At 50.9% G+C, this 18031-nt stretch overlaps 3 protein-coding genes across 3 annotated transcripts; 1 reads left to right on the top strand and 2 right to left on the bottom strand.

The window, feature by feature from the left end:
- Window positions 1-342: 342 nt before the first annotated feature.
- Window positions 343-9743, bottom strand: LOC100120761 (rootletin). Its single transcript, XM_008218163.3, has 17 exons — window positions 9659-9743; window positions 9287-9514; window positions 8935-9137; window positions 8146-8671; window positions 7718-8035; window positions 6263-7651; window positions 5634-6186; window positions 5143-5573; window positions 4662-5079; window positions 4478-4590; window positions 4227-4403; window positions 4050-4157; window positions 3805-3984; window positions 3516-3728; window positions 2757-3449; window positions 2603-2664; window positions 343-2511 (listed from the first exon to the last, which is right to left on the bottom strand). Exons 1-17 carry the CDS (start codon window positions 9707-9709, stop codon window positions 2280-2282), a joined length of 5895 nt encoding a protein of 1964 aa, XP_008216385.1. The 5' UTR covers window positions 9710-9743; the 3' UTR covers window positions 343-2279.
- A 4356-nt stretch (window positions 9744-14099) lies between these two features.
- On the bottom strand, window positions 14100-16266 carry LOC107980645. Its single transcript, XM_016981626.3, has one exon. It carries the CDS (start codon window positions 15985-15987, stop codon window positions 14446-14448), a length of 1542 nt encoding a protein of 513 aa, XP_016837115.2. The 5' UTR covers window positions 15988-16266; the 3' UTR covers window positions 14100-14445.
- An 89-nt stretch (window positions 16267-16355) lies between these two features.
- LOC100120809 (ankyrin repeat domain-containing protein 49) lies at window positions 16356-17994 on the top strand. Its single transcript, XM_001604361.6, has 3 exons — window positions 16356-17248; window positions 17330-17490; window positions 17575-17994. The coding sequence occupies exons 1-3, from the start codon at window positions 17104-17106 to the stop codon at window positions 17908-17910; spliced, it is 642 nt and encodes a 213-aa protein (XP_001604411.4). The 5' UTR covers window positions 16356-17103; the 3' UTR covers window positions 17911-17994.
- The last annotated feature ends 37 nt before the right edge of the window (window positions 17995-18031 follow it).

The raw sequence follows: 18031 nt of genomic DNA, 5'->3' as shown, positions 1-18031 counted from the left end.
AATATACGTATAGCGGGTTCCCCGCTTTTCGATTCATCTCCCCGAACGTGAAATCCGCCTTTTCGTTTTTTCCTCTCGGCTTTTCCGCGCTTTTAAACAGTTTAATGAAGTAGAGGAGAGCAGACGTTTAGCTGCGCATAGAGAGGTGGGGCTCGAGGCTATAATGGTCCGGCCAGCGGCGGCGTCATCATTGCCAAGCAGCTTCTGTGCAATACCTCAACCCGCTTATACACGTGCGGATTTCGAGCTTGTTTTTGTTGATTGTTTATCCTCGATTTTTTTTTTCTCTTCAAATTCGATCCTACGCGTGGGTGGGTATACTGGGAATGAGAAATCGGGGGATTTTTTATCTCAACAAAACTTGTCGTTTATTTCGAACACAAAGTTACATTCAGATGGCGTATACAACGTAAGGTTCTATAAAAGTCGCGCGAGTCACCACCGACGCCGACACGCAAGGGTAATGCGCTATTTTTTTTTCTCTCTCTCTCTCTCGAATAAGAGCCGAGCATTATTTTTACGGGTTTGCTTGTACGGTAGAGGCTCTTCTTTCGACAGAGACATCAGTCGTCGCGGATACCAGTGGAAGATCGATCGAACCTAAGGGTGACTCTGAGCGTCGGAAAACACATAAATCGCGTATACGCTTCACTCTTATATTGTTTACAAACACAACTATATAATGTCAATTTGAATATCTAACAACACAGGTATTAGACGCTTCGATAATGTATATGATTAATGAACGGAACGCAAGTCAAATCGAGATTACGGGCTGAGGAGGAAAAAATATGCGAATAGTGTGAGATCATCGTTGTTACATAGCTTATCGATTCGTATATATGATCCATCATCGGACGGCTGGACTGGATGTCTAGATATTCTCTATGAGAAGAGAATTGACACAATCCATTCTCTCCGAATTATCCTTATACTCACTATAGCCGGAAAAAGAGTTCTTTAATAATTTTTTATTCATTCGTCTATATCTTCTTGCGTTTGCGACGATATACTAATGTTTGCCGCGTCGATCGCCCCTTGGCTATACTTTTACGGGAAGCTATACTCTTGTTTTATCTAGAAAAAATTCGTTTTTATGTACAATTTTAAATGCTCGTGTTTGAAAATTTTACCTAGTTGTTTATGAAAAGACTGCGGAAATGCAGAGTGTATTATACCTAGCGTCGATTGACAGATTATTTCCTGAAATATTTAGATAGTCCCCGCGCGCGGGTATGAGAGAGAATTTACATAAAAATGCAATGAATAATTATTCCTATAATATATTTAGCATAGGAAATGATTGCCTCCCGAAGCATTTAATTAGGCGTGTGCAGAATATAGCTGCTCCGTAAAGGTGTGCAATCACAGACGCGCGTTGACATCGGCATACATTACTATTTTGCTTCTGATATTTATGCAACAAGCTCTCTGCGCCTCTAGAGCCTTTACATCTATTCTTTTGTAACGCTCGACTCGTTCTGTTTTTGCTCTATCCTTATCGTCTACTTTTCTCTCTGCAAATGCTCGCATTTTTTCACTTTGGTCTCGGGGCCGAGACCAGAGAAAGCATTTTTTTTTTTTCGTTATTACTTTCGTTGCACATCTACCTTATACAATTTGTGCTCTCTCTCTCTCTGTTTTGTTCTGCAATATCGCGAGATAAAATCATCAACGACGGTAATATATAGTCAACTTTTATTATACTTTGTGCGCTTAACGTTTTTTCTTTTTCAAATCTACTAAACTTATATATTAGATATTTAAAAACCACGACTACTTTTTTCAAAAGTCAACTCCCTGAGATTCTGGTTTTCAGTTCGCCGCATAGACGTGTAAAATGAAACAGAATAAGGAACTTAATGTTACACTAGCAAAACAACATAACGACACATATAATAATGTATAATCTTTAAATCAGGTAACTCGTGCAAGTATCATAAAGAATACAGGCAGTGTATATAGGTACCGATCTGTCTTACGGAGGCCATGAAAATGATCGCGCTGTAGTAAACTCGCCGCGCGACCTTGCCCATCTCCATCATGACGCAAAGTGCAGTCGTCATCATGCACGAAAAAGGACACGTATCGCGCAGTCGAACAAAGGGCCATGACTATAGAAAAAGACCCCGACAGATACAAAATCGGTATAACGTGCACAAGCCTCTCTCCCGAGGGCGAACGAAAAGTGGGCTACTACGATGGGATTTTATAATAAACTCGAAGGCAGTGTGTTCGCTGATGTGATGTAGGTGTCCCGTCGCCGCGACTGTTCAAGTTCACTTGATGGAGGAAGGGATAGGCGAGCGACGATCCAAGTGGGACGTCGGCGCTGGCAGGGCCAACGAGCCCGGCAGACTCGCGTGGCTGCTGTGGCTCACGGTGCAGTCGAGCTTCCTCGCCTCGTGCTCCAGCAGCACCGCGTCCAGCGAAGGTTCCTGGGCCACCGTTCGCAGAGAGTCACCCAGCGCTTGCCGGATGTGCTGCATTTCGCGACCTGCGCGAGAGCTCCTGCGACGAGAAGGGAGAAGGTTGATCAAAAAAAAAAAAAAAAAAAGAAACAAAAAAAAATCGGTACTGGTCTGCGACTCGTTGCTTATACCTGAGCACGTAGAGCTGACGGCGCTTGATTTCCTGATTGAGCTGCTCCCTCAGCGAGTGGATCTGAAAGCGGATCGATACGACGCGGTTTTAATGGCCGTCTCGCGTCGGCTGTCAGATAGAAATGATCGACGAGCCGATCACGCCTAACTCACCTGACTCTCGAGTCGAATGACTTGCTGCCGGTGGCTCTGTTCCCTCGCCTCGAGGAGCTTCTCGGCCTGCAGCTGGGCGGCCCTGTATCTCTCGACCTCGACGTTCCGGTCCATCATCGTGTGGGCGTGCGAGTGCGAGGCCTGCGTCTTCAGCCTAACGATCTCAGAGTCGCGATCAGACAGCTCGCACTCGAGGCGGCGGATCTTCAGGCGCAGGTCTCGGATCTCCTGCTCGTAGTGCTCGGCGCCGAAGTTGCTACCGATCAGCTCGCTGTGGGCCTTCTCCTGGCGCTCGTAGCTCTTGCTGCGCATGTTGCTCGAGCGCACGGAGGAGAGCTGGCGTTCCAGGTTGCGCTTGTCGTTCTCCAGGGACTTGACCTTGTCGCTGAGCGAGTCGACCTTGGCCTTGAACTCGCTGCGCTCCCTCTGAGCAGTGGCCAGCTGTCTGAGCAGCTCCTCCTCGCGGTTGTCGCTGCTGCTCGAGCTGTCGCGCGGCCAGTTGGACAGCCGCAACTGGGACTCGAGGCCTGAGCGAAGAACCTCGCAGTTGGCGAGCTCGTTCTGCAATCTGGTGTTCTGGTCGGTCAGCATCTGGTTGGCGTGGCGCAGATCGCTCAGAGCTTGCTGCAGGTTCTCCAGGCGCTCGGTTATCACGCGGCGCTCGCTCTCAGCGCTCGATAGTTGCTTTTGCAGCTGTCGAGATAGAAGCATAACATTAGAAAGATAATATATGGGGAAAGTCGTTGCGCGGACGATTACCTGCTTGATTTTGTCGGTGTCGCTCTGCGAGTGCGCGTTCACCTCGATGAGGCTTCTGTGCAGATGATTGATCTCCGCCTTCATTTCGCTCTCGGTAACGGAGCCCTTTTCGAGCGCACCGTTCAGCTGCTCGATTGTACTCTTCAGGGAACTGCACCTTTCCTCGAGGCTGATTAGCGTGCGTGCTTGCGACTCGCAACGCTCTTGCGCTTTCTGCGGAAAATCGATTTGCATCCTCGGAAGTGTGAGCTTATTTTCGTTGAATCGATATCGAGAACTGCGGACTTACCTGTAGGCTGGCTTCCCTGTCGGCGATGACCATTTGGAGTCTCTGTAGGTCGCCTTCGAGGGACAGTTGGTGAACTTCTAACTGAGTCGCTCTGTGTTCGCTCTTGGCTAGATCCTCTTTGAGGATTCGTTTTTCGCTGTCGAGCTTGTTGATGGTCTGCTTCATTTTGTCCATTTTATCCTGCGCAAATAAAATGTTAGAATGCATGTTAGACCGAGTTACCGCATAACCGTGTCAGTAAGTACCTCGTACTGCAACTTGTCTTCGCATCCACTGGAGACCGTCATCTCGAGACCGATGACCTTCTCCCTGAACCGATCACATTCCGCGCTCTTGTCCTCCAATTTTTCGGTCTGCAATTGAAGAACATTATTATTATGGTCAACCTATTCAGAACGAATGAAAATTTATCAGAAACGCACCTGTGCTTGCAGAAGAGTCTGCTTTTGCATCAGCTTCGTCTCCAGGTTGTTCTTCTCGTCTTGCAAGCTTCTCACTTGAGCGTGTACGTTTTTGAGCTTCGAGTTGACATTGGTCTGGTTATCCTGAGCCTCGATGAGCTGTTTCTTCGTGATGCTCAGCTCCGACTTCAAGTCCTCCTGAGGCAGATTGAAGAAATCGATCGATATTTGTTCATTCCATGCTAAACGAGCATTTTTCTTATAAAACTTACGCGTTCGCGCTCGATCTGCGCGACCTGTTGCATCAGAGATTTGACACCTCTCCTCACCGCTTCTGGGTCAACGTCCAAGATGACTTCGCGATTTCCGTCTCCATGCTCGTGCGCTGCATTCAAAACGTATATTAAACATCGAATATCACAAACATACCGAGCATTTAAAAAAAGAAATCCTCACATCTAACGGGGCTGTATCGTCTGGTCGGACTGGAGAGCTTAAACGGCACGCTGACACTGCCGTCCAACTGAATACCGGCGATTCTCCTGAGGATCATGACGATGCTGCTGAGTCTCTGCTCGACCTCCTTCTTCTGGCCCTCCAACTGCATGAGCTGTACTTCGAGAGCGCGAACTCGGCCCTCCGAGCCACCCAGTCGTGCCTTTAGCTCTTGCAGTTGTTGAATCGCGTCGGCCAAGCAAACTTCCGAGTTGTGCACCTCCTCCTTGAGCTTGTGCTCTCTACAACGAGCTTCTTCCAGTTGGTGCTTCAGCTTCTGCTCGCAATCTCGGAATCGCTCGTCTTCCTCGCTCATACGAGCTCGGGTCTTTGCTAGCTCCTGTCGGATCAGCTCTAGACTTCCCTCGAGGTCCACAGCCTGTGGAGAAATCACATCGTGCTTTTACCCGACTCAATCAATTTCATCCATTGTATACCCTACCTTTTTCTTCATCTGGTGAAGCTGCAGTTGCACGCGCTCCCGTTCCTCGATCTCGTTGGCCAGTCTTCCTTCCAGCTCTTTTTCGTTGTTCTGAGCTTGGGAGTTGGCGTTGTGGGACTTCTCCAGTTCCTCCTGAGTCATTCTCAGCTGCTGCTGCAATTGCAATGCTTCGCGCTCGGTCTCGCGAAGGTTGTTTTGCAGGCGATTGCGATCTGCTTCCAGGGACGTCTTGGCGTCCTCGAGACCTGCAATCTTCTGGTACGAGTCTTCCAGCGTACGGGCTTGTTCTCGTCTTTCCGTCTCGATTTGCTTGATCCTTTCCCTCAAATCTTTATTGGTGCTGTTGTACTTCTCCTTCTCGAAATTCGAATCGGTCAGTTGTCGACGCAAGTCGACAAGTTCTTTTCGTGAAGTTTCTATGGTGATCTCAGCTGCAAATGAAGGTAGTTTTAAGAGACTGCTTTTGAGATTTAGACTACGTTTACGCTTACCTTCTTTCAGCTTTCGACAATTCTCTTGAACTTGGTTCTGGAGTTCGTCGACCTTGTCCTCTGTCATGTGCAGTTGGATCTGTAACTCTTCGCAAACCTTCAAGGCGTTCTCCTTTTCGTTACGAATCTCTTCCATCTTCAGCTCGAGCTTCAATTTTTCCTCGTCAGCTCTGAGTTTGGCTTCTTCCATTTTGTTCTTGATTCGGTTCAATTCGTCGCGAGTTTTGTTCAAGTTGCTACGGTCTTGTTCGGCGTGAGCCGCTGCTTCTCGGCGAACTCGCTCTAGAGTGCCTTTCTCGCCTTCCAATTCTCTGCAGACGTTTTCGTACTTCACCAGCAGAGCCTGCAGATCTTGTTGAACTATCAGCAGTGCTTTTTGCTTCTCGTTCTCAGCTCTGAAAAGCAATCCCTCTTGCTCCTCGCGCATGTTCTCCATGTGATGCTGCAGTTCTTCGATCCTCTGTTGCAGCTGATTGATTTCTTGCTCCTTTTCGTTTCCAAGTTGGGACACGTTCTGCTGCAGCTTCTTCTCCAGTGTTATCCTTGTTTGTTCCTTTAACAATTTGAAAAAAATGGCTAGACTTTTAGAGAACACAGTGAAACTCTCGTTACAACTAACGCAAACGTACCTTCTCTTCGTTGAGATTCCTGATGGCTTCTTCGCTCTGTTTCTTCAGGTTGGCAATGGCAGTTTGGTACTCAACTTCCTGGTTCTCGATGACCTGCGTCAGCTTCTGCTGGACGTCGCGGACGTGCTTCTCGCTGTTCTCCAATTCCTTGGTCAAACGCTGAATCTGCCCATTCAAGCTCTCCTGCTTGATCAACAATTCCTGCTGCTCTTTCTCCAGTTGGACTTTCCTCTGGTGAGTATTCTCGAGGTTGCCCTGCGTGTCGAACAGCGTGGCTTCGAGGTTCTCCTTCTCACTGTGTATGGATGCGAGCATCTCCTGGTGTCTCTGAATTTCTTTCTCGCTGCTGTCCAGGAGCACCTGCTTTTCCTCGTTCTCTTTGATGAGCATCTGGATATCCCGGTTGAGTCGTCCCATCATCTCGTTGTTGTGTTCCAAGCGTTGCTTCGCTCTCATGAATTCTTCGTTCAGGCTCTCCCTCTTCCTGCGCAGGGCCGACAGTTGGTTGCTCAAGTCACCTCGTTCACGGCTGACCTGGGCCAGATCCATCTCGACCTTTTCCTTCTCGTTCTCCAGGAACTTCAGCTTCTCGTGCATGGTCACCTTCTCCGACTCGAGGTCCAGTCTGGTCTGCTCGGCCTGCAGCAGCTCTTTTCTGAGCGAGGTCAAGTCTCCTTGTTGGTCGGCGCTCTGACTGACCAGCTGGTTCTTCTCCTCGTTACACTTCTTCAGCTCCTCCTGGAGTCGCGTCAAGTCCTGCTCGTGATTCAGACAGACCGCCTGCCATTTCGAGAGAACCTCCTGCAGATCCGACTTGTCCAGCGTCACTCGCTCGAGTTCCAGCTCCAAGTCGGCCTTGCCCTTCTCAGCCTGGGACAGGTAGTTGTCCGCCTCGAATTTCTGCTGCTCCAGCATGTCTTTCGCGAGACAGGCCTTGTTCAAGTCCTCGCGCAGACTCAGCAGCTCTTCCTTCAGCTCTCGCTTGCGGTCCTCCTCGATCCGCAGAGTGGATTCTCGATCCTCGCAGTCCTTGCTCAGCCGGTCGACCTCCTGCTGAAGGAGGTACTTCTCCTCCTCCAGGTTACGACAGAGCTTCTCCAGCTTGACGTTGAGCTTGTCGATCCTCTCGTACTCGGCTCTCAGGTTGTCGATGACCCCGGTGTACTCGACGCAGTTCTTGTCGAGGCTCTGCTTCTCGCTTCTGACGTTGTCCAGAGCTTTCTGCAGCATGTCTCGCTCCTGGGACAGTTGCAAGCTTCGCGATCTCATGGAATCCAGCTGGACGACGATGTCGGCGTTCTTCTCCTCCAGAATGACGACTCGCTCTTCCAGACCCTCGGCTTGTTTGCGCGATATCACCAACTGCTCCACGTGCGTCTGCAGCTTCACCTGTTCAACCAGAAGGACGTTGAGTCAGAGCATTCAGAATAAATGTATAGCCAAAAAGGTTCGCACCTCGAGCTCGTGAATGGTCAGCTGGTACTTGTGAAGAGCAGCCTGAACAGCGCTGATGGTGCTCTCGGCGAAGGCTGGGATGGCGCTTCCCCTCTGCTTAGGTCTCTTAAGGCTGCTCGAGGGTATGGGTGCGCTGGGCGACAGATGAAGATGCGTCGCCGGGATGTTGGCGTCGATCTCGCGGGTCTCGGCGTCCTGGATGACGGCGTGCGCGATGTCCCGCAGAGCCGACTGCAGGATGTCGATGTCCTCCTGCAGCCGCAGCCGCTGGCCCGAGCTGGCCTCGGCCTCCGAGCACTTCTCCTCGAGCGCCTGGACCTGCGCATCGGACGAATCATTGCAGCCACTCCGAGGGGACCCATATCAACGGACTACTAGGAGTGCAGGACAAAATCGCTAAGAGTGCAAAAGGGGAATTCTCGGTTGACCTCGCGCAGCAGCTGCTGGATCCTCTCGTCCCTGCTGCGGACCTCCGCCAGTGCCTGTTCCAGCTTGGCCGCGGCCTCCTCGCTGGCGGCCTGGCTCTTCTCAGCCTGGAATTGAGGCTGGGCCGACCTGACGATGGACGATGAGGCCGCGTTGGCAGCGGCTTGGAGCTTGAGGAAGAAGCTCGTGCTGCTGCAGGCAGTGAGGGTGTCGTTGGCCAGGCCGCTCATCTCGCCGCGCATTTTGGACAGGTCGCGCTCGGTCGCGAACTTCATGTCGGCGAAGAGCCGCTTGACCGAGTGGACGTCGCGCCAGAGGTTCCGCAGCCGGTTGTGCTCGGAGTTGTAGTACTCGTTGAAGGCCATCTCCTCCTCCTTCCACTCCTCCTCCTTGGTGCTCATCTCCTCGCGCAGGGCGTCCCACTCGCTGCTGATCTTCTGCAGGTCGCTCGTCAGGGCGTCGTTCGTGCGGTGCGACTCCTCGAGCTGCTCCTTCAGGCTCACGTTCAGCTGGAGCAGCTTCTCGCATCTGCTCGCAGTTTTATTAACAATTTCACAATTTCCCTCTATTATGCTGGCATAACGCTCTATAGGATTTTTGCCCTTGAATGTCAGTTACACGATTACGCAATTTCATCACCGACTATACCCAGCTGCACCGAGACATCGCAGAAAAATACTCGCGGCGCGACGACGATGAGTCAAGAGTATTTTTAATTTCTCTTATCTGCTGGGAGGGACGCGTAAACAGTGAGAGAGAGAGAGAGAGAAAAAAGAAATAAACATCAGTACCTGTTACGCTCCTCGGCGAGCTTTTTCAGGGCCGTGTCCAGATCTTCGATCTGCTCCTCCCGCATCTCGCGCATCGTTTGATGCGCCGCTTGCAATATCAATTGACCCGGTAGCGAACCGGTCAAAAGTCGATCCTCCTCGGCCGGCAGAGATTCCGCCATTTGACTTTCGAGCTCCGAGCATCGTTTTTTGTATTGGTATACCTAAACACGGAGATATTATTTTATCAACAGAGCATAAAAGCAGCGCATTTTCCGCTTGTGCGTAAAACTTGGATTGATAACGCGATGCCGTCGGTTATCAATCGAAAGTTTCGATTTTTCTACGCGGTAAAAAGCTCGTAGAATTATACTTTGGCCTGCAGGCGAGAGACTAGTTCCGCTTGGTGCTGCTGCGCTTGCCGGTAGGCGTCTATCCTTTTCTTGAAACCTGCCGCCTCTTCTTCGAGCCGGTGACGTAATTCATAATTCTGCTTGATCAGGGCGTCCGAGCTGAAATTTTCCTCCGTTTCTTCATCTCCGGCCTCGGCTGATTCTTTTCGACTCGTCTCGGCTTTGCCCGTCTTCGGCTTGCCGGTGTACTGCAATAACGCGTCAGTTAGATGATTTTCACGCTTCGACGATCGACTATAATTATTGCTCTACAGAGATGTACGAGCGTCGAGGCTATTACGGTCGATTTGAGTTAAAAATAATTTTCCCCGCCGAGATAAATCTTTTCGTACCTCCTTAGCCTTCGTCGAGCCCTTGGCGGTGGTCGGTCGGCGCCTATTCATCTGTTCTCGCAGAGCCAACGAGCCGATTCTTGGCTGTTTCTGCGATTTATAAATCCATATATTCCTTTATTAAGTGTACGATATAATTGCTTATATCTGCATGCATAAAATAAACACAGGCATAAATGCATATCATATCAGCGAAAAAATAAACGATATAATTTTATCGTGTACACGCTGCTGCTCCCCCCCCCCACCCCCACCCCTTATCGTCGCTGCGGAGCACCGAGTTTTGGATAAGGCTCTACTCTCGAGTGCGTTCGACAGATACGGTTTTAGCGCAACGTGAATTTGAATACCTCGATTTATGGCGAGCGTGAAATTTCGTCTAAAAATTGCGCGAGATTCGCTCGCGAGCTTGTTATACCAGAGCAGCGGCTGAGATAACCGGTGTATAATGCGCGGGACTTTTAATACGCGATAGACTTTGACTCTGCGAAGAAGGAACAACAAGCGAGCTATCTCCGAGTCGACTCTTTTGTGCCTTGCGCTTTATTGTTTCCTCAAAAAAAAAAACATCCAATCGATCCGAAAATTATACGCGTTTATCGTTTTTGTATTCTAATCCGCGATACAAATCACCGGTTGTAAGAGTTATGAGAGCCCGACACGCAATGGGTTTTTCTCAGGTTTTCAAACGTCCCTCGCCTGATCGGTGACGTTTGTTTATTTTCACGCTAATTACGGGATCCTCGCTCGGAAGGCAGAAAGCAAAATAAAGAACAGGCTATATTCCAGAGAGAAACGGAAGCATAAAGAGAAGAAGAAGAAGAGGAAGAAAAACGATTCGAAAGAAAGCGAGGGCTCGCGAGTATATGGGGGAGGGTAAGCGCATTATAGTCGTGACTGGCAGTGTCTCGCGTGATTAAAAGCGCCAGATCCACGATGTCTCCCCTTCGAAATTGCTCCACGAGATCCCTCTCGCTATAAATATATCGGCAGTGGCTTTTCAAAATTTCTATAGACCAAGAGCGCGGGCGATAAAATCTTATCGAAAACGCAGATGCGTATATATAACTTGACGATCTCATCATCGTACGAAATTAATTTGATTCGTATCTGTCTTTGGCAAAGGCGAATAATAGAGGAGAGATTGAAAATTGGAGCAGATTTAATCGGTTCTGGTGCGTCAAAGAGTAGGCGCTAGGAGCGATAAAAATGAAGTACCTGACAGAATTGAGCTTATAGAGCTACTACTTCGGGGGGGGGGGGAGAGCGATCGAAGAGGACAAAAGAGAGCCAGTCGAAAAGAGAGCTTATACACGAGTAATACAGTGGGGCTGTAGGCGAAGCTCGCGAGAGATGTAAATGCGACTGGCTCGCGTACACCTGGCACTGAAAGGTACCAATCGATCAGGCGCGTGCGAGCTTTAGCCCGTTTCTCGGTCTGCAGCGCGGCCCAGGAGAGAGAGAGAGAGCTTGCAATCGCGCGAAGCGGACTACTGTATAACTTTGGCGCAGGGCATATCGGAACTGCCCGTAGTAGAGAGATCTGATATAACTGTTAGGCTAATTGCCGGCTAATGCTCCAAGACCGGGAGCCGCAATTTCCGAGCTTCTAACACACTCGCTACTCAATCGCTTCGCTAGCTCCTATTCTCCTTTCCTAATCGCTTCGCTGTGTTAAGTGCGATCTTCGTTTCTTCTTTCCCTCCTTCTTATCCTCGATTATTTTTTCGCTTCTTATATACGCTCTATGTGCGGTTTTGAAACTGTTAGCGCAGCGTAAGAAAAAAAAAAAACAGAAACGGACGATGGATGTGACCAAGTTGCGAAGATAATAGCATAGACGCGGGCGTGCACGATAATGGCGAGTCACCTGCGGCACTGCACACACACACACACTGTGTAACTCCTTATGAGATAAACCGCAGCGTTTCTAACGCTAATTGCTCGATTTGGCGCTGCACATTTTTGAAAATGTGGCGGAAACTTGTGCACTGCAGCGATCGACGTATAGGCGCCAGGCTGATAGGAACGGACCAGTTAATACGATTATTCAGTTTAGCTAGGAGGAAAACTCGATTTTTCCAGACGCCCCGATAACATTGGCATCGATGGAAAATGCTGAACCCCGATTAATTATTAAGCGCTGTGCGTTGCGTAACCTTATTTGTTACATATTCGTATATATACTTACTGTAGAGCGATTATCGCTATCTTTGCACTTACAGCCGATAGGGAGAAAGAGCGAGTGTCGATCGTTGCTGTCGATCTCCTTCGCATAGTACCGGATTATGCGGGAAAATTCGGTGCACTCGGGTAAGACACCTTATAGAGCTACTTGCTTTCGAGCTATATCGCCGCAATTATCGACATGTAGCCTGATTGCGCAACGCTATATATATATACATTCGTAAACGAGAAAGTTCGCGGTGCACATCACCGCAGTGCCGAATCAAAGTCGGGACAATGTGTATACGTGACAGGCGACGATCACTCGTGGAAAATAACGAGAGCTCGCTGACAATCGCTCTGAAAAGGAGGATCGCAATTTATTGAATTTATAAAAAAAAAAATCTATAAAAGAGATACGCATGTGCAAGCAGCAGCAGCAACGAGAGACGCATAGCGCCAACGGCGGCTTGAGATAAGCTTCTCCCGAAGAAGACCGAGAGAAAGAGTACAAGCTCTTCGCGGAAAGTACCGCGCGCCGGTCAATGATCATATCAATGCTCTTTTCAGCTCGTTGCTCCGTAGCAGCACGTGCCGCTAAGCGCGTACCGATATACTTAGATACTTGCAATTCTTTCGCCTATACCTACCCTCTACAAATGATTCACCCGAAAACGGGCGTATACCTCGCCCCCGCGTCCCCCCCCCCCTACAGGTATACACGCATAAGCGAGGGATATCGCGACGCTGGAAATATTGAATCGCAGAAAAAAAAAAAAATATATACTTATCAAACTCTCGCGCAGGCAAACAAAGGACTCACCGGAATCATGACGAAGCTCGAGAACTAAAACAGCAGCAGCAGCGGCGGCGGCGGCAGCCAAGGCACTGACAACGGGGGAGGAAAACCGACTGGCATATAGTCCTGCGGCGCTCGCGACTGCTCCCCTGCGCGTTTACCTGCTCGCGCGCGGGGGAAGCCCCGCTGCTGCTGCCGACGCCCGCCTGTCTTTTTCACGCAGGGGGTACACCTGCCAGCTATCGGCCGCTCACCCCAGAAACTTTCTCCCTCCCCCCCCCCCCCTTCCCTCTGACTCCGCACACGAGCGCTTATAAGTTTAAGCGGACTCGCTCTGGTTAACGATTGTTTTGTCTCTCTCTACCACTGGCTTAATTGCCGAGCTTTTTCTCTCTTTCTCGGCTCATCGTGTGACGAAACGCGCGAAAGTTCGTTACGAAAATAGCATAGTCGAAGGAGAGAGAAAGAGAGAGAGAGAGAGAGAGAGAGAACGTCCGATAAAATTTTAATTCCAAGTTAATCGAGTTTTTTAGAGTCGAATTTTGTAAAAGCGACGGAGATTTATTGCCGCAGCGATTAGCCGAATGAAAGTTAAGATACGGTCAATTAGCGCGAGTCGCGCTGCTGTCGCTAAGAGAAAAGAAAGGTGACACTCTATACGCAGGAAGTCAAAGTCCGCAAGCTCGCGCGCGCTTTATCAGAGGAGTTCGTTATCGTCGCGGGTGAAATTTTTCATATGGCTTGTAATAACGCATGTATCTGGCCGAGAGAAATGATATAAAATAAATAAGCCAATGAAAGATTGGCGAGCTTTCGTGCCAGGTATGATATTGCCTACTGCCGCAATCATAACTCATCCATCTTCCGCGCATATCGTGCCTGGAACCGTTTCCCTGACTCGCGGCTATATATACCTATACCCAGCGCGCATCCTTACGCTCGCGTATCTACTTATCTCTCCCTCTCTCTCTCTTCAATACTAAACGAGCTTGCGAGCTTCGGTCGAATCGAAAAAAGCTCGTCGTCCCTGTGTGAAGTTTTCCGCTGAACGTTTTCTGTACACGTTTAAAGGCCGGTTTGGAAGAAAGCGACTATATATACGAGAGCGTGTGCGTGTGTGTGTGTATACTTATTAACGAGCTACGAGCTTGGAAAAATGCGCGAGGGAAAAACGAGGCTTCGCCGCGTCAAGCCGCTCGTCGTCAAGGAACTACGGAACCGCATTTCAATATTATCGCATGATAAGATTGCATTAGACACTTTATTGACGAATCTATCTCTCGGCGGCGGCGGTGCTCTGCTTTTTTCCGATTTCCATGCAGTGTACATGCCGTGTTGCGACTGAGACGATCGGTAAATATCGACACAACGCGTATAGCCATAACAATAAACGGAGATTTACTGTCATCTATTTGCACAGGTGCGGCGGGGGGGGGGGGGAATGGAGTGGCTTGCGGGTGAATGAGTCCGAGAGAGAATTTTTCATAAACTTTTATTGAACAACGAAGCTCGTTGACTTGTTATATACTATACATATTAACTATATAGTCTCTCGATTCGGCAGCACATCAGAGTCATTTGCGTACATGCGCTCGGGCGATAGGAGGGAGATCAATTTGAAATTTCAACAATTACAATAATCGTCGTACGCAGTTGATCAACGTGTTATGACATGGAACAGCTTACAGCTACGGGATTAACGTTATTAATGGAACAAGTAGAGAATACAATATAATATATTAGGAGCTAGATCGGCAGGTTACAGCCTGACGACGTGTATACAAGTAGTACAAGAGTCGCTTAAACGGGGCGGCGTCTTCCCTCACTGCACGACGGCCAGGGGCGGCTGGTGCTGGCTGGGCCGGGCGCCGAGCAGAGCAACCAGCCTGCGGAAGGGCAGCTGCAGGTAGCAGTAGATGCAGTAGGGCAGCGGGTCCGAGTAGTGGAAGAGCGCCTGCCGCTGGTCCAGCACCCTAGTGCCGCTGGCGTCGCGCCGCCGGGCCAGCCTCTGGTGCCGGCTGCAGGGCCGCGCGCTGCTCCAGAGCAGCTTCGCGTGCAGCCGGGCCTGCAGGCTCGTGTGGCCCAGGTAGCTCAGGCCCAGGCCGACCCGGCAGCCCAGCGGCACGAGCTCCTCGGGCTGGCCCTCCAGGGCAGCGAGCCGGAAGCTCAGGTGTCCGCTGAGCAGGCCCGGGCCGAGGCCGCGCGCGCAGAACCGCTCGAGCCAGCGCTCGACCTCGGGCCGCTCCTCGGCGACCAGGCAGCCGCCGCGCTCCTCGTCCAGCCGGCAGGTCACGTTGGCCAGCAGCCGCGAGTCGCGCAGGGTCGTGCAGGTGACGAAGTGCTCGCCGCCGGGGTCGCGCAGCACCAGCCAGCGGCCGGCCCGCCGCTCGGGCGACTGCTGCGCCATCTGCCGGGCGAACTCGGCCAGCGTGAGCGGCAGCTGCAGCTCCGGGCCCCGCTCGCGCAGGCCCGCGGGCCCGGCCGGCAAGGCGAACTGCCGGCCCCCGGCCCGCAGCCGGCCGGCCTCGTAGAGGCTCGCGGCCGCCTCGGCCAAGCCGGCGCCCAGCACTCGGTGCTCCGGCTCGGGCAGCCCGATCTCGCGGGCCCGGCGCAGTAGCTCCAGCGGGTCCTCCAGCTGGGCCAGCTCGCGGGGCCCCGGGCCGAAGCACTCGCAGCCGAGCAGCTCGAGGTGCGGCTTGGCCAGGCAGTCGAGGTAGCCGGCCGCGCCGCCGCTCACCGGCACGTACAGGCCGACGCGCTCGCGCTCGACGATGGCCTTGAGCGCGGTCACGTAGTCCGCGGCGGTGGCGCCCCCGCGGCCCGGCCTCGGCAGCGTGAAGTAGCGCGAGCAGGCGCTCGAGAAGCGCGCCAGGCCGAGCGGGCCCTCGAGCTCGCAGACCAGCACGCGGGCCCCGGCGCTCGAGAGGTTGCGGGCCAGCTGGACCGCCTGGACGCTGCCGCCGCCGCCGATGAGGACGCAGCGCCGCCGCTGCTGCTGCTGCTGCGAGCGCTGGGCCAGCCGCGGGAAGGCCAGGCGGACGGCCAACCGCAGCGCCGCCAGCGGCAGCCTGAGCAGCAGCCAGCCCAGCCAGAGCCAGCAGGAGAGCCAGAGGGCCGGGGCCAGCACGCAGTAGGTGAGGAGCTTGCGCGCGAGCCCGAGCAGGTAGAAGCGCTGCCCCTGGGCCTGCTGCTGCTGCTGCTGCTGCTGCTGATGATGATGGGAGGACTGTTGGCGGTTGAGCCGGGGCAGCAACTGCTGCCTCTTGGGGGGCGGCGGCGAGCCGAGGCACTGGGGCGAGGCGACGCCGGTCTTGCTGGTCCAGAGGCCCTGGAGGCAGGCCCCCTCGCTGCCGCAGGCCGGCATCTTCGCTGATCGGGAGACAGGCGCGCTCAAGCGAGTCAAGAGCTTAGTCGCCGGGGACTTGACTGCAGCAGCGCCGGCCGGGCCCTGGGCCCCACTGACATGGTTCTCGCTCGCGCACTCTTTCTCTGCACCGCGGAGCACTGCACTCACATAACAACAGCGGCGGTGTCGAGGATTCGCTCGAGGATTCGCTCGGTCTGAGGCTGCGGGCTAATCGTGCGCTCTACGGAGTCGCGGTCTTTCAGCTCCGCTTCTCTCGGCTGACTGATGTTTCATATAATTTCGCTGGCCAGCGCTTCTCTCTTTCTCTCTCTCTCTCTCACTCGGGAGTGCACTTTGAACCAACTGCTGTCCAGCTTATCTAATCAACGTCGGCCCGCCGCTGCCGTCGCACTCTCTGGCCTTGTATTACTTGGCCGGACACACGGCACCTTGTGTTATTACATATTTTCAACTTATTCTTCAATTAACCGATTTTTCCGCTTCGCTGATTATTGATTTTCCGGAAAATTATACAATTGCAATATCAAATGTGTTCTCGAGACACGCGCGCGTATCGCGAATCCGCTCGTTGCTGCTGTGTGCTGCGAGAGATATGAGCTCCTTGCGATTACCCAATCGGTGAGTTATTACGAGAGAAGACGTTCGAATCGCGAGTTTCGGAGAGGGATCTAGAGCTCGCTGTGCGAATGAAAGATCAACGCTTCCTCTCTATACCGATGAACAGGATTTCAATTTGGAGTTGTACGCATTTTATAAGTCAATACTGCAGCTAAGGTTTTAATATTTTAATTTTGATATTGAATCTTAAATGCTGTCTTATTATATTAGTGTAGGCATTATTATCGGTGCAGTTGCACAGTCAGATTCGCGCGCCCTCGCGACTTTTCCGATAATATAACCATTAGGCCAATGGAAGTCTCGCCGCAACCCACGTGGTCTCCAGCGGATAAACATAGCCTCAAAGGCTTTTTTATCATATAGGTGTCAAAACTGTGTTTACGTATCAACGTTCGCCCATCGTTTATTGTTATACAACAATATTCAACGTTGTTCACGTGCATACCATAAACTGAATTCTGTACAAAATTCTTGAGTAGGCTGCTGATATTTAAAATGTCTTCGGACGAAGAAAACGATGAATTGACGAGCTTAGAGGACATTCGTGATAATATTATGAACCAGCCTAAAGGAGATCGAATGCAAGTCAGTGCTTGGGAAGACGACGATGAAGGGATAGACGAGGCTAGAAATGCTAAAGGTATGCACACACACACACACACACTTTCTTTTGTAAAATCACTTTACGTTTACGTGATTCAAAGTGAATCATTCGTTGCAGACCCTATGCAAAGGGCAATCTTGGATGCTGCTGAAAATGGGGATGTCGAAAAGGTGAAGAGTTTTCATGCACTGGATCCAACACTGATCGAATGCGTGGATAAAGATGGTTACACACCACTGCACAGAGCTTGTTATGGAAATCATACAAAAGTAGTCGAGGTATTGTAACTTGAAAACTAAATTTTACACTATGATGTCTGAACTAAGATCAATTTATTGCGTTAACGTTGCAAACGTTCTCAGTTTTTGCTAGAGGCAGGAGCAAAGATCGATGCCAAGACTCAAGATGATTGGCAACCATTGCATTCCGCATGCTGTTGGAATAACGTTGACTGTGCTGCTATTTTGGTTCAGCATGGAGCAGACGTAAATGCTAAAAGCAAAGGTGATCAAACTCCTTTGCATTTAGTCTCAGCCAGCTCTCATAATTATCCGTGCTTGCAACTGCTCCTATTAAATCCAGACATGGATCCAAGTGTGAAAAATATCAGTGGTGATACAGCATACGATATAGCCAAGCGGACTGGAATGTATTATCCTATTTTTGAGATAACTGAACCATGTTTAAATCAGATCTGAGTAAGTTTTGTATTTTTAGCTTCCAAGTTTTGTATAATTATTATTATTAATAAATAGAGTTTTATTATTGGGTATATAAACAAATCATGTCTTTTTTATTATCATTGACCCTACAAGAATT

The sequence above is a fragment of the Nasonia vitripennis genome, chromosome 2 (genome assembly GCF_009193385.2).
Source record: "Nasonia vitripennis strain AsymCx chromosome 2, Nvit_psr_1.1, whole genome shotgun sequence".
NCBI lineage: Eukaryota > Metazoa > Arthropoda > Insecta > Hymenoptera > Pteromalidae > Nasonia > Nasonia vitripennis.
Note: the sequence above shows the minus strand (reverse complement) of the source record. Positions and strands in the feature narration are given on the sequence as shown.

Excerpts from the sequence above, each read along its gene's own strand:
- LOC100120809 (XM_001604361.6), top strand. The coding sequence starts at position 17,104 with ATGTCTTCGGACGAAGAAAACGATGAATTGACGAGCTTAGAGGACATT. Across the intron at positions 17,249-17,329 it reads CGAGGCTAGAAATGCTAAAG|ACCCTATGCAAAGGGCAATC; the intron begins GTATGCACACAC and ends CATTCGTTGCAG. Across the intron at positions 17,491-17,574 it reads ATCATACAAAAGTAGTCGAG|TTTTTGCTAGAGGCAGGAGC; the intron begins GTATTGTAACTT and ends AAACGTTCTCAG.
- LOC107980645 (XM_016981626.3), bottom strand. The coding sequence starts at position 15,987 with ATGCCGGCCTGCGGCAGCGAGGGGGCCTGCCTCCAGGGCCTCTGGACC.
- LOC100120761 (XM_008218163.3), bottom strand. The coding sequence starts at position 9,709 with ATGAATAGGCGCCGACCGACCACCGCCAAGGGCTCGACGAAGGCTAAG. Across the intron at positions 9,138-9,286 it reads TCTCTCGCCTGCAGGCCAAA|GTATACCAATACAAAAAACG; the intron begins GTATAATTCTAC and ends CTCCGTGTTTAG. Across the intron at positions 5,080-5,142 it reads TTCACCAGATGAAGAAAAAG|GCTGTGGACCTCGAGGGAAG; the intron begins GTAGGGTATACA and ends ATTTCTCCACAG.